General features: G+C 36.7%; 1 protein-coding gene across 1 annotated transcript in view; it reads left to right on the forward strand.

The window, feature by feature from the left end:
* The window catches only part of NID2 (nidogen 2), a 109,951-nt gene that overhangs the window by 31,684 nt on the left and 63,360 nt on the right, over positions 1 to 14,907 (forward strand). Inside the window, exons 3-4 of the mRNA XM_053697620.1 lie at positions 2,506 to 2,738; positions 6,734 to 7,335. Coding sequence (XP_053553595.1) covers positions 2,506 to 2,738; positions 6,734 to 7,335 — 835 coding nt within the window. The remainder of the gene's footprint in view (positions 1 to 2,505; positions 2,739 to 6,733; positions 7,336 to 14,907) is intronic.

Raw genomic sequence — 14,907 nt, forward strand, 5'->3', positions numbered from 1 at the left:
TTCATGATTCAGATAGAGCATCAAGTTTAAGTAACTTTCTAATTTACTCCTATTATCAACTTTTCTTCGTTCTCTTAATATCTTTATTTGAAAAAGCAAGAATGTAAGCTTAGGAGCAGGCTTATTTTTAGTTCAGCACCTGGGTAGCGCTTGCTGATTGGTGTCTAAATGTAGCTTACATTTCTGCTTTTTCAAATAAAGATATCAAGAGAGCGAAGAAAAAATGATTATAGGAGTAAATTAGAAAGTTGCTTAAAATTGTGTGCTCTGTCTGAGTCATAAAAGTTATGAAAGTTTAATTTCGACTAGACTATCCCTTTAAAGCTAAAGCTTCAACATTCTGTATTGTAGTAATTTGAAAAGGTGAAGGTAACAACCTATTTGGTGCTAGTTACAATATGTACAGAGATCCTATACATTTCATTTCCTCTAGATAGTAACAATTATTATTAGCAGTGCTGTCTCTCAATGCTCTCAATATTTGTAAAACATTTTGTGAACCATTTAAAGGGATAGTGTACACCTTTAGATATTTATATGAAATGTTTAGTTAGGTATAATGCAACAACTTTGCAATATATTTTCATTACATATATTTAAATGGACAGTTTACAATATAATTGTTATTGTTTTAAAAGATAGATAATCCCTTTATTACCCATTCCCCAGTTTTGCATAACCAACAGTTATATTAATATATTTTTTACCTGTGTGATTACCTTGTATCTAAGCATCTTCAGACAGCCCCCTGATTATATGAATTTTTATTATTATCTATTGACTTGCATTTAGTACTGTGTTGTGCTAACTCTTAAATAACTCCTTGGGCATGAACACAATGTTATCTAAATGGCCCACATGAACTAGGAGTCTCCTGTTGTGAAAAGCTAATAAAAAAACATGTAATAAGAGGCTGTCTGTAGTGGCTTAGAAACAGACAGAAATTTCGAGGTTTAAATGTTATAAAGTATATTAATATAACAATGTTGTTTGTGCAAAGCTGAGGAATGGGTAGTAAAGGTGTTATCTATCTTTTTGAAAAATAATTTTAGTGTCCCTTTAATCAAGATTTAGCTCTGAAAATTGAGCAATTTCTAATTCTCAGAACATGAAAAGCACCCTGCTTACTCAACTCTAATCCTATTACATATCTTTCACTAATTGGCTTTAAAGGGGTACTGAACCTAAATTATTTCATGCGTCAGATAGAACATACAATTTTAAGAAACTTTCTAATTTACTTCTATTATCAATTTTTCTTTGTTCTCTTGGTATCTTCATTTGAAAAAGCAGGAATGTAAGCTTACGAGCCAGCCCATTTTCTGTTCAGAACCCTAGATAGTGCTTGCTGATTGGTGGCTACATCTTCAGTGATGTACTGTTGTTTTGTCAATATTGCTTGAAGCCATGTATTTTCCTCCTCACTCCAACAAAAATAGAGCTTTTAAAGGGCCATTATAGTATTACATTTATATGCTCTAATCTGTTAAATCATGTCATTTCAGCACTAGCGATGCTATAATGCTATGTGTTTAATTCCCACAAAGGGGATGATCACATGCAAGGGAAAGCAGGTCCTGAGCAGTCGTACAACTAACCATGCTGATTGGATCAGCAGCAGTTTCCGCTTCATTACTGTAGTCTGCTGGTCCTGTGCGGGACTTTAAACATGTATTTAACCCCTTTGCGGGAGTTGAACACATAGTATTACAGCATTGCTAGTGTTAAAATTAGATGCTCAAATGGATCAGAGCATATCATTTCCACACTATAATGGCCCTTAAATGTTGATGGATACACTTGATCCTCGTATTTAGCTTCCTGCTGCAACCCTTCAAGTCATTTTCTTTGACACTGAATGACCCTTGTCAGAGAATTCATTGTAATTGAAATAGTTATTTTTCTAAATAGGATTAAAGAGGGGGCTGAATGTCAGAAATAAGCTGTCCCTTTCCTCTTTGCTTTGAGGTCCTATATGTGTTTTGTTGAATTTTATATAAAAAATGAAATAATAACTTTGTTTTTATGCTAATTGAGATAAAGATACTTTAAGGGGATACTAAACCCATTTTTTTTCTTAAATGATTCAGATAGAGCATACAATTTTAAGCAACGTTCTAATTTACTGCTGCTAAAAAAATCTTCGTTCTCTTGCTATCTTTATTTGAAAAAGCAGGAAATGGGCTGGCTCCTAAGCTTAGATGGCTGCTTTTTCAAATAAAGATAGCAAGAGAACGGAAAAAAATTGATAACATGAGTATATTAGAAAGCTGCTTAAAATTGCATGATCTATCTGATTCACGAAAGAAAAAATGTGGGTTTAGTGTCCCTTTAACTAAAAAGCTAATTTTGCAAATTTAGAAGGCTCATAATGACAGTCAATGTTATTGAAACACAACATATCTGACAAGAGTATCAGGGAAAATGTGTTTAAATCATCTAAAGGTACCATTCAATCATACAGCTCTACAGTGTACTTATTTGTGCTTTCCTTTTGTCCTGCAGTTGAACACTTTCCAGGCTGTGATAGCATACGATGAGTCAGATGCCTATGCTGTATTCATTTACCCTGAGGATGGACTACAGTTTTTTGGAACACGCCCTAAAGAATCTTACAATGTCCACATTGAACTTCCTGCTAGGGTTGGCTTCAGTAGAGGGGAATCGGAGTCCCTAAAGAGGGAAGGCCTCTTTTACAGTTTAACCAACACTGAACAGTCTGTGAAGAACCTTTACCAGTAAGTGCTTCCGTTAATTAAAGCCCTCTCCCCTTTGGGCGCCATTTGTTGTAGCTAGAGCGCTGATTTGACAACACTTCACACCGTTAGATCACAAAAAAAATTTAGTTTTGAAGTGAGTGATGGAGCGCGGGGTATTTGAATGTCATATCTATATAAAAAAATACGTTATAGGGCAACTTTATTACAACTGATGAATTAAACTCCATCTAAAATATCTTTAACATTCCAGATCTGTTTTTATAAAGGGGAAAATTATCCATCACTTCCATAAATTTAGCCCATACTGTCTATGTGTGGGTGTTAAAGTGAAGGTCCATTTTGATTAATTAGTGCCCAGTTTTTAATAAACCTATTAAAAACAAGGGCACTTTAATTCATCAAAATTGAGATTTCACTGTTTTCTTAAAAAACTTTTTAATCCTGAATGCCGCTCCAGCGATTCCCCCGTCCGTTGGAAGCCTCTGCAGACGTCAGAAATGACAAATCGGGCTTCCTCCAATCACAGCTCCCCCCCCCCCCCCCCGGGGGAATCTTGCCCTGATGCAACGCTGTGATTGGAAGAAGCCGGATTTGTCATTTTGGACCTGCAAAGACAGCTTGTGATGGTCGGAGGAAGTGCTGGAGCGGCTTGCCAGGATAAAAAGGTAAGTTTTTGAAGAAAACGGTGAAATGTCAATTTTGATGAATTAAAGTGCCCTTGTCTTTAAAAAGGTTTATTAAAAACCGTGCACTAGACTTCCGGTGGGCGGCTCTGGAAGATGGCGGTGAGCTCCTCTAGCTCCGAAGAAAATCTCTCATAACAGCAGAATTTCGCCATCCTTCTATGCCATCTGCATCTCCCTTGACAGATAAGCTGTCCGGGAAACCTTGGCAGATAGAAGCATTCTACCTACTTCTTCCCCGGAGGGCATTATACTAGATTATACTCCGTAGGGAGTTACTGAGCAATGGAGCCGGAAAGTGACATTGCCGCGCAAATAATCACAACATTTGTGCCTATTTTTGAACGTCTTTTCCTGAGCTATAAAAATCTACAGGAGGAGGTTCAGGCAACTAACAGAAATTACCTCTCAGTGTCCGGTAAGTCACAGGCACTGATAACTAACCACCAACAGTCAAAGCACGATTCCTCATGTACCGTGGGGTTAGATGACACACAGCTTGATTCGAGTTACGACAGACAGCTAACTCGAAGCCCCTGGAGATCCTCCTTGCTGAAAGGGGCCAATTACCTCGGCTTGCAACCCGCTTTGAGAGACAAGACTGCTGCAACTATGCAACGCATGAATCTTCCACACTTACCAATATCAGCAGTAGATTGGCTCTCCATACCGCCAGGGCTCTGGATGAACACTCACTGTCTGCGCGGAGGAGTACGAGTGGACCGGCACCTACTGACACCTGCAACGGGTCTTTTTAAGATGGCGCTAATACCTTCGTGGAGGGGTCTGGGGGTGTTGAACATTGTTTGGCATCCTTCGGGCTTCTTGATGGAAAAAGATGGCCGCCGTGGTTCAAGCTTTATGGATGCGGGTGTCCTGCCGAGGAGCGGAGTGGGGTGACTTTATGCATCAGGACAGTGTAAGCTGGCCCGGAGGTAGTCGACACTTCTTAAGGGACACAACTTTTCAATCCCTACACTCTGACTCTGGCTATTTAATGCTCTGTCGCGCAATTGGTCTGGGTTTCTCCTGTTTTTCAGTTACCAGCATTTCCTATACTAGGGCTAAGTGAATCTATCAGCTGCAAGCCTTGGGCTAACGCTCTGCACTTTGGGACTACATTGTTTTGGAGGACTAATAGTTTTGGTATGTTTGATTTTAGTGCTTTCCTATAACACTAAATTCTAGCTGATAACATTATGATTGTTGTACTTCTATCAGACATGTCTCCCACACTGCCTCTGTCAATTAAGAATACTGTCACAACTTATGGCCCAATGCCTGGGTTGACCTCGATGATCAGTCTGTTATATTGCTTAACCAATGTTTTAATATTGTATATTTAACATTGATTATATAGCTTACTAATGTTTACTTTGACTGCACTGCACACATCAGGTTTACCCTTTTATTGCTACGCCACTGCAACTTACTGCTAAGATAGCTCTTACATGCCTACCCTTTATTTGTATGCTATGTTATGATATGTTATATTTTATCACATGAATGGCACTTTGGGAAAATGCATGCGTAGAGGTGGTCACATTACATAATGATTCTTTGAACTGCATAGTATTATGTAGAACATTTGCCAACTGAAATTAGGTCTGTTATATCAATCCAAAACCTGTCAGAATATGCAGTATATATTGTTTAACCAATGTTTTCTTGCTGTGTCCTTAACACTCACTATATATCTTATTAATGTCTACTTTGACTGCACTGCACACAACAGGTCTACCCTTTTTATTAATACGCCACTACAACTAACTGCTTTATGTTACATGCCAATTTGCAAGTTTAACAGAGAGGATCTTGGCAGATATAGCAAATTAAGTAATGCCTGCCTACTCCTTAGAACATCTTAACTTACTTTACCAACAGCTTTGGAAACATTTAGGAGTAGTTACTGAGGTAGTTCACCATTATATGTATCGGCCCTCTCATTTAACAACAGCATCTTAAAATATAGCTCTTAAATGTCTATACTTTATTTGTATGCTATGTTATGCTATGTTCTATTTTTATCACATGAGTGGCACTTTGGGAGAATGCATGTGTTGAGATGGCCACATTATATAACGACTCTTTGGACTGCATGGTATTGTGCAGAATATTTACCAACTAGAATTGGGTTTGGTATATCGGTCCAAAATCCGTCAGATCATGCAGTATATTTTGTTTGTTTGTTCTCTTAAAAACACCCCTAGTACTTTAAATATAAGCACTCTTACCTAAAATCATATCCCTGCATGTGTAGTCTTTTACGGTGATCTTATGTACTGAACAAGTCAGCTGAACTGAGTCCTCACTGTGTGGGGCCTATTAAGGTTGACAATATTTATTACTCTCAGGGTGCTGGCACACTGTTACAGATCGGCCAATCTTAACTAACGAGGACATCCATATTTCTTTTAGAGGGGGTCATGTATTTCATTGGAAGATGTATTAGTTTGTAGTTTTATTTTTATTTTTTTAGTTTATAGAGGTTTAGTTTGGTTGTGTTAGTTTACTTTAAACTAAAACCCCAACATTGTGGTACAAGTGAATATATATGCGAGAATGTTTTCTAATCCATAACAGCCTTTTATAAACCTTAATACAAATATGAACATGGTATACTGTATTTGATAAAAATCTGTTGTTGCATGTTGTAATCTCATATTGTCTTATCAACTACATATTATCTTACGACACCCTGCGTGGTGGATTATTGACTTGTAACTGTACCATTTGTTGGCTATAAATAAAGATTTAAAAAAAAAACGGGCACTAATTCATCAAAATGGACCTTCACTTTAAGCTTGTCTGTTTTACACAAACAAGGTGATTAATATGGTACTTGACAACAATACTGATTAGACCAGTGCTTGACAAATGTGTTTAAAAATTAGGAGCCAGTAAGAATATTTAGGAGCCAGGCATATTTTTAGGAGCCAGACCGTTGGATTTGTATATAGACATATGGAGAATAACCCAAAAAGTTAGGAGCCAGGGGTAAAATTCTAGGAGCCAGTGGCTACCAGGCTCCTGGGTTTGTCGAGCCCTGGATTAGACTTAGCTCTGTGAAGATAGGCTGTTCCTTCCCAGTCATCTCTATATATCCAGTTTAGACGCATCAAACTACACTGCGCTGATCATGGAGGATAAAAGGTTTATAAGCACAAAAGCTTTGCCATGTAACTATAATTCTCAGAGATAACAGCAGCATTTTTAATAATAGGTTTTGTTTTTTTATATATTTATTTATAATGTAATTATTATTATAATTTTTATATGCAAATATTGTTTTCTATACATTTTGATAATGATCTTTCTCTTTTTTACTAGGTCAAGTAATGTTGGGGTACCAGGAGTTTGGGTTTTTCACATCGGTAGCATTTCCGAGCTAGATAATGTCATACCAGCAAAGTTCCATAATTTCCCCACAAGTGATCATTCAGTATTACAGGAAAACTATCATACTGGGTACCCGGAACATAGAGAGGAAGACCTTGAGGAAACTCTTGATTATCCAGAGTTATTTTATGACAATGAAGATGAGTATCCTCCAAATGAGCCTGCAGAGTTGGCTCCAACCCAGTTTACAAATCCTGCTCAAGAGGCTACATTGCCATATGTGCCATTTGACAGTCCATTACCACCATATCAGGAACCAAGATGGTCGCCATTTGAAGCTGGTGAATTGGATAGAGATGAAGATGAAAGTCAAGTTGAACCTCAAGTGAATCCGGAGACAATTAGAGCCCAGTTTGAGGAGACTATTAATCTACCAGTGGCATTAGATATTTTAGACTCGGATAATAAAACTGATACTAACACCGATAATGATGATGATGATGATTTCTCAGAGGAGGAGGTCGTTCATCGTCGTCATCATGTGCCTGAAGAAGGTTACAGGAGTCCTGGGGAAATTGGTCTTGAAGATTATGGTAAGTGTTGTCTATATTAAATTAAATGTATAGCATGTATTGTATGTAGATTTATAAATCTGTGTTCTAAAGGGATGCGAAAGCAGCGCTGCTGATTGGTCAGCGGCACTTTCCAATTAGGACCAGCAGTGCTCTGGGCCCCGAGAGATACTATTAACCACATACAGGTGCAGGATTGCTAGTCTTAAAATGTCATGCTCTAACAAATAAGAGTGTGTAATTGTCGACTAAAATAGTTCTTTAACATCATATATTATTTGTTGCATGTATAAGAGGGTGTCTCAAAATGTATTACAGGTTTTGATTTGATTCAATACTGAAAAATAAGCATTTGTTAAGCTTGTGGGGCGTGCTACTGGCCTCCAGTAAGTCTGTGGGAGTTGTTTAAAGGGACAATCAACACAAAAAAATTGTTATTGTTTAAAAAGATAGATAATGCCTTAACTCAGTGTTTTTCAACCAGTGTGCCGTGGCACACTAGTGTGCCGTGAGAGATCCTCAGGTGTGCCACGGCAGACTGACAACAGTGTGACATATTTTTTAAACTTTGCTTGTTTTTTACTCCCAGTGAAGGGGTAGTTTGTAGGAGGCATGGCATAACAGCACAATACATACAATATGTGTGTGTTTGTATGTATGTGTATATATATAAGCTGTATTAGGCTACAATGTGTGATTTTTTAAAAATTTTGGGATGGTGGTGTGCCACAGGATTTTTTAATGTAAAAAAGTGTGCCACGGCAAAAAAAAGGTTAAAAATCACTGCCTTAACTACCCATTCCTCAGCTTTGCGCAACCAACATTGTTATTAAAGGGACACTGAACCCAATTTTTTTCTTTCATGATTCAGATAGAGCATGCAATTTTAAGCAACTTTCTAATTCACTCCTATTATCAATTTTTCTTAGTTCTTGCTATCTTTATTTGAAAAAGAAGGCATCTAAGCTATTTTTTGGTTCAGAATGCTTGACAGCACTTGTTTATTGGTTGGTGAGTTTAACCACCAATCAGCAAGAACATCCCAGGTTGTTCACCAAAAATGGGCCGGCATCTAAACTTACATTCTTGCATTTCAAATAAAGATACCAAGAGAATGAAGAAAATTTTATAATAGGAGTAAATTAGAAAGTTGCTTAAAATTACATGGTCTATCTGAATCACGAAAGAAAAAATTTGGGTTCAGTGTCCCTTTAATATACTTTATAACCTTTAAACTTCTAAATTTCTGTCTGTTTTTAAGCCACTAAAGACAGCCTCTTATCACATGTATTTTTATTAGCTTTTCACAACAAGGGAGTGCTAGTTCATGTGAGCCATATAGATAACATTGTGCTCACGCCCGTGGGTTGTGCACAACACAGCACTAGATGGCTTAAATGCAAGTCAATAGATAATAAATAAAAAGTCATGTGATCAGGGGGCTGTCAGAAGATGCTTAGATGCAAGGTAATCACAGAGGTAAGAAGTACATTAATATAACTGTGTTTTCTGTACAAAACTGGGGAATGGGTAATAAAGGGATTATCTATATTTTTAAACAATAAAACAATTTTACTTGACTGTCCCTTTAAGTTTAATGTTACTTTTAAGATTGTTTAAAATCATTTGCCAATATTTGTGTGTCCCCACTACCTCTAAATCAGAGGATTGATTTAACTGAATATTATACTCAAATTTACAACATTTCAAACAAATACAAATGCATTTTATTATTATTATATTTTTAAGTACAAATGCAGGTTACACAAAATACCTTCGTGGGTCAGATGTCGGCCATGGGCCTTAGTTTGGGGGTCCTGCTCTAAAATTACATCATTATGTCATATTCTTTCTCATTAATTTGCTTCAGGCCGTAGTGTCAAGAGCTTGCCATTTGATTTGATATGTTACTCTAATAAAAAGGTATTAGTGCTTTATGTAATAGTTATTTTGGAATTTAAAGGGATAGGAAAGTCAAAATTACACTTGCATGATTCAGATAGAGTATATCATTTTAAAAACACCTTTAAATTCACTTCTATTTTCAAATGTGCTTCGTTCTCATGGTATCCCTTGTTGAAAAAGAATACGCACATATACTACACTAGTGGGAACTAGCTGTTGATTGGTGCCTGCACACATTTGTCACTTGTGATTGGTTGACTAGATGTGTTCCGCTAGCTGCTAGTAGTGCAATGCTGTTGCTTTAGAAAAGGATAACAAGAAAGTGAAGCAAATTTGATAATTGAAGTAAATTGGAAAGTTGTTTTTAAATTGTATGTTCTATCCCAATCATGAAAGAAGATTTTGGGGTTTCCTGTCCCTTTTAAATCAGTGGTTTAGCAAGCTTACTCCAACCTACACAAATACATTTGTGTAAATTTCTGTTATCATAATGCAGACCACCCAACTGTCTCTATTTGACTGGGGCGGTCCCTATTTCTGTGCATTGTCCATCTGTCCCACTTAGACAGCCATATGTCCCTATTTGCAGAATTTGTCTTAGACACACCCATAGACCACTCAGATATGCCCACTGACCACCCAGATACGCCCACAACTGCCCAGACATACCCTCTGACCACCCGGATATGCCCATAATCCCATCCACTATCCACTCACTTGCCCCCTTTCAACACAGCTCCACCCACAAAATGGTGACAGCCTCCCTCAACCTACTGAGTCTCTAATAACTAGCCAGACATTTTGTGAGGTATATGTTCTGAGTAATATATGAAACTATTACCTTTCACTTCAAACATGTTTTAACCGTGTAAAAGAACTGTGCTTGTCCCAAGGTCCCTATAAATGCCAAAAAGCTAATTTTATAACCTAGGTTTAAAATTGCTACACATTTCCTAAACCACATATTGTTTTGCAGCATTTTGAAATTACAAAATTAGCTTTTTAGCCTCTCTGGGTAGCATGGGGCACGCACAATTATTTACACATAAGCAAAAATAGTTTAATGTCCTTTAATAGTCTGCTACAGACAAATACAATAACAGGAATTTAAATGTACATTTCAATGCAAAAATTACATCATTTAAAGGTATACTAAACCCAATTTTTTTCTGTAATGATTCAGATAGAGCAGACAATTTTAAGCAACTTTCTAATTTACTCCTATTATCAATTTTTCTTCGTTCTCTTGCTGTCCTTATTTTAAAAAGCAGGAATGTAAAGCTTAGGAGCCAGCCCATTAAATGTAGCCACCAATAAGCAAGCGCTATCAGAATCAATTTCAGAATCTGAAATTGACCCTGCTGACTTCTCATGGCTAACCCTGCTACATACACTCACCGGCCACTTTATTAGGTACACCTGTTCATTTGCTTGATAACACAAATTGCTAATCAGCATGACAGCAGCTAAATGCATTTAGGCATCTAGATGTGGTGAAGACGACTTGCTGAAGTTCAAACCCATCATCAGAATGAGGAAGAAAGGGAATTTAAATGACTTTGAACGTGGCAGGGTTGTTGGTGCCAGACGGGTTGGACTGAGTATTTCAAAAATTGCTGATCTACTGAGATTTTCACGCACAACCATCTCTAGGGTTTACTGAGAATGGTCCGAAAAAGAGAAAATATCCAGTGAGCAGCAGTTGTGTGGATGAAAATGCCTTGTTGATGTCAGAAGTCATAGGAGAATGGGCAGACTGGTTCCAGATGATAGAAAGGCAACAGTAACTCATAACCACTCGTTACAACCAAGGTATGCAGAATACCATTTCTGAATGCACAACACGCTGAACCTTGAAGAAGATGGGCTACAGCAGTAGAAGAACACACTGGGTGCCACTCCTGTTAGCTAAGAACAGGAAACTGAGGATACAATTTGCACAGGCTCACCAAAATTGGACAATAGAAGATTGAATAAACGTTGCCTGGTCTGATGAGACTCGATTTCAGCTGCAACATTCAGCTGGTAGGGTCAGAATTTGGCGAAAACAACATGAAAACCTGGATCAATGGTTTAGGGTGGTGGTGTAATGGTGTGGGGGATATTTTCTTGGCACACTTTGGGCCCCTTAGTACCAATTCAGCATCATACTAAAGCCCAGATTGACTCCTCAAAATAATGCAAATGGTGGTTGGAGTTTGTCTTTTGAAAGTCAATTGCAGTAAAAAGGTTGTTAATTTGTTTTAAAAATGTTAATTCTTGGCGGATATGTTATTCTATAGCAACACAACAGAAATGTCTTGTAATTACAAGGTGTTTACTGTCTCTTTAAGCCTTTGAAATCCTGAAGATCCATCACTTGAAAGGCAATCGTCTTCTCTTTGAAACGGTTGTGGTGAGGTGGTATTAAGTATAATGAGGGGGTCCCTAGACACTTATAACAGGCTGTCAAAAAGGCCTAAAGACTTTGATGAGCAATTGTTTAAAAGCCCAGAAGCTTTGCTTTAAAATAAAACCCATATATAAGTTTTAATAGCCAGGTTATAACTGTGGTAATAGTAATCCCCTGGCGTTAGTAAATATGCATTTATTTGAGTAGAAGCTCATGGAAGCCCTTATGTGCAAAGTATACCCAATGCATATAGAGTTTAGAAAAAAACAACACTATTGTTTACAACCATATTTATTAAACGGCACCTATAATAGGCCTGTGGTAATAGTGATCACCTGGTGTGAATAAATGTGCATTTCAGTAGAGCCCCTATGTGCTCATCAACGTTACCTAACTATAGACAAAGGCCCTTATTTATATGAGGATATCATTTAGTTCTTTTAAAGGGACAGTCAAGTCAAAATTAAACTTGCATGATAGGGCATGCAATGTTAAACAATTTTTATCATCAAATTTGCTTTGTTCTGCTGGTAGTCTTTGTTGAAAGCTACACCTAGGTAGGCTCATATGCTAATTTCTAAGCCATTGAAGGGGGCATTTTATCTCTATGCATTTTGACAGTTGTTTACAGCTAGACATCGATAGTTAAAGATAACATTGTTCTCACTCCCGTCAAATTTTAGCCAATCAGTGCTGATGTACAAATAACTCATGTCTGTCAAAAGACCTGAAATAATAGGGCAGTCTGCAGAGGCTTAGATTCAAGGTAATCACAGAGATTAAAAGTATAGCTGTTGGTTATTCAAAACTGGGGAGGGGGAATAAAGGTATTATCTATCTTTTTAAACAATAAACATTTTGGTGTAAACTGTTGCTTTAAAGGGACAGTACACTGTAAAATTGTTTTGATATTAATGTATTTTCCAGCTGCAGAGTATAAAATATTTGAGAAATTGCATTTTCTGGTTTATTTGTGTATATGAAGTAGCTGGTTTTGTGATTTTAGACTTATTAGGCCTATTAAAATGGGCTGAGCTTCAGGTAATATCATATCTCGTTATGCTATCACTTTGTGTACACACACTTGCTTCCTTATCTTATATTTGTCTGGAAAACTAAAGCTCAATATATAGAGAGAACAATGGAAAATTATAATTTTATTACTTAACTACCCTGCACCCCACTGGAAGTGTAATTTATTCTGCTGGCTGCGTTTACTTATGCTATTCAATAGCCTAAACTCCAGTATACAAACTTTCAGTATAGGTGGGGATACCACAGGCTAAATCTGCTATTTCAATTGCCAAAATAGGGGTAAATGAGCTACTTATAAACAATTTAATACACTCCAGCAGGTAAAATGGATCATTGGGAACAATTTAAAGGGGAGAATTTTTTTAGGTGGACTGTCCCTTTAAGTATGGCAATTATGGCACTATTGTTTATAACTTTGTTTATTAAAATTGTAATACTTTATTTTATTTAATGAGGGGGTCTCTAGGCACCTATAATAGGCCATCAAATAAGGCCTGTGGTAATAGTGATCACTGATGTGAATAAATGTGCATTTATTTCAGTAGAGCCCCTATGTGCTCATCAAAGTTATCTAACTTATTTATATGAGGATAACCTTTTGTTCTTTTAACTATGGCAATTAGAAAAAGAAAAAACAACAACACACACACAATTGTTTACAACATTGTTTAAAGTGATGGTAAATCCTAGCATTTGTGAAACGCTAGGATTTACTAATGGAACAAATAAAGGGGACTTTCAGTCATAAAGTATAAAATACTTCATGCTGAAAGTTCCTTTATTTATTTGAACCGTTCGCCGCACTGAGTGCCTCAGGCAGCCCACAGCAGGATGCTATTTTCCTGTGAGGTGACGTTTCCACCTCTTAGCCAATAGCCTTGAGGGTCAGATGGCAATGTGGTGCTCACTTATCACTTGACACCATATATTATTATTGCAGGATCTCTTGTTTAAACAACATTTTAACAATTAAAAAATGATTTAAAAGGTAACAATACAAGCAATAGGTGTATATAAAATATGTTGATATAATCAAATGCAGGACACATTAAATGCTGGCGATACATACATGACAGCATGAGTAATGTGCATATTGATGCAGGAAATGAAACATACAAAATACTAGCAGCATATCAAATACAGCGCATTAAGACAGTGCTAAAAGAAGAACGTACTAGTTACTAGCTGCATACGTTATATACATACTGATGCAGAAAGTAACACATGAATTGCTTTTTATCTGATAAAAAACAGCAACAAAAAAACAAAACAGATATAGGATACTAAAAAATGCTAACAAGCTGTGAACAGCAACACTTGCCTGGTCAGACCACATGTGGAACTGTGCAAGTGTTGCTATTCACAGCTTTTTAGCTTCTTTTAGCATTTTTTTTAGCATTTTTTAGTATCCTATATATTTTTTTGCTGTTTTTTTTATCAGATACGCTGTTAGCAATTCAAATGTTTTACTCTCTGCATCAGTAGGTATATAACTTATGCTGCAAGTAACTAGTGTTTTCTTCTTTTAGCACTGTCTTAAAGTGATTGTAAAGTTTAAAGAATTAAAGCCCGGTATCTAAAAATACTCTTAAAAACAGTGGCACTGTTTCATTAAATTTTATAATTACGCTTTTTAAAAAAAAAAAAATACTTACCTTTTTTGTTATGGTAATTCTTTGCCCTCATCTTCTTCTGTATTTTGCAGATCGATGATGAATCCGGCTTCCTCCAATCGTTGCGTGCCCCCATTGGCGTCCAGCTCATGGGGCATGCAACAATAGGAGGAAGCCGGATTCGTCATCCATATGCAAAATACAGAAGAAAATGAGGGCGGAGGATTGGTGGTCTGATTACCGTTACAAAAAAAGGTATTTTTGAATTTTAAATGAGTAGTAGTTTTTTGTCTGACAAATGTAAACATTAGTTACATTTTTCTTCCTAATGCATCATGTGAAAGCTATCAGCCAATCACAAAATGCCTATACGTAAATCCTATGAATCTTGCACATGCTCAGTAGGAGCCGGTGCCTCAGAAAGTGTGCATATAACAAGATTGTGCACATTTAGATAATACAAGTGAATTAGAAATTTGTTTAAAAATGTGTGCTCTAACTGAATCATGAAAGTTTAATTTTGACTTGAATGTTCCTTTAAATGTTTCATGCAGAAATCATTATACATCTAAAATTGTGTAGTTGATCTTTGTGTCCTTATTAATATTTTGATTTGGTTTTAAATTATATTTTAATTGACATTTATTT

This window comes from Bombina bombina, chromosome 1 (genome assembly GCF_027579735.1).
Source record: "Bombina bombina isolate aBomBom1 chromosome 1, aBomBom1.pri, whole genome shotgun sequence".
In the NCBI taxonomy this organism is placed as follows: domain Eukaryota; kingdom Metazoa; phylum Chordata; class Amphibia; order Anura; family Bombinatoridae; genus Bombina; species Bombina bombina.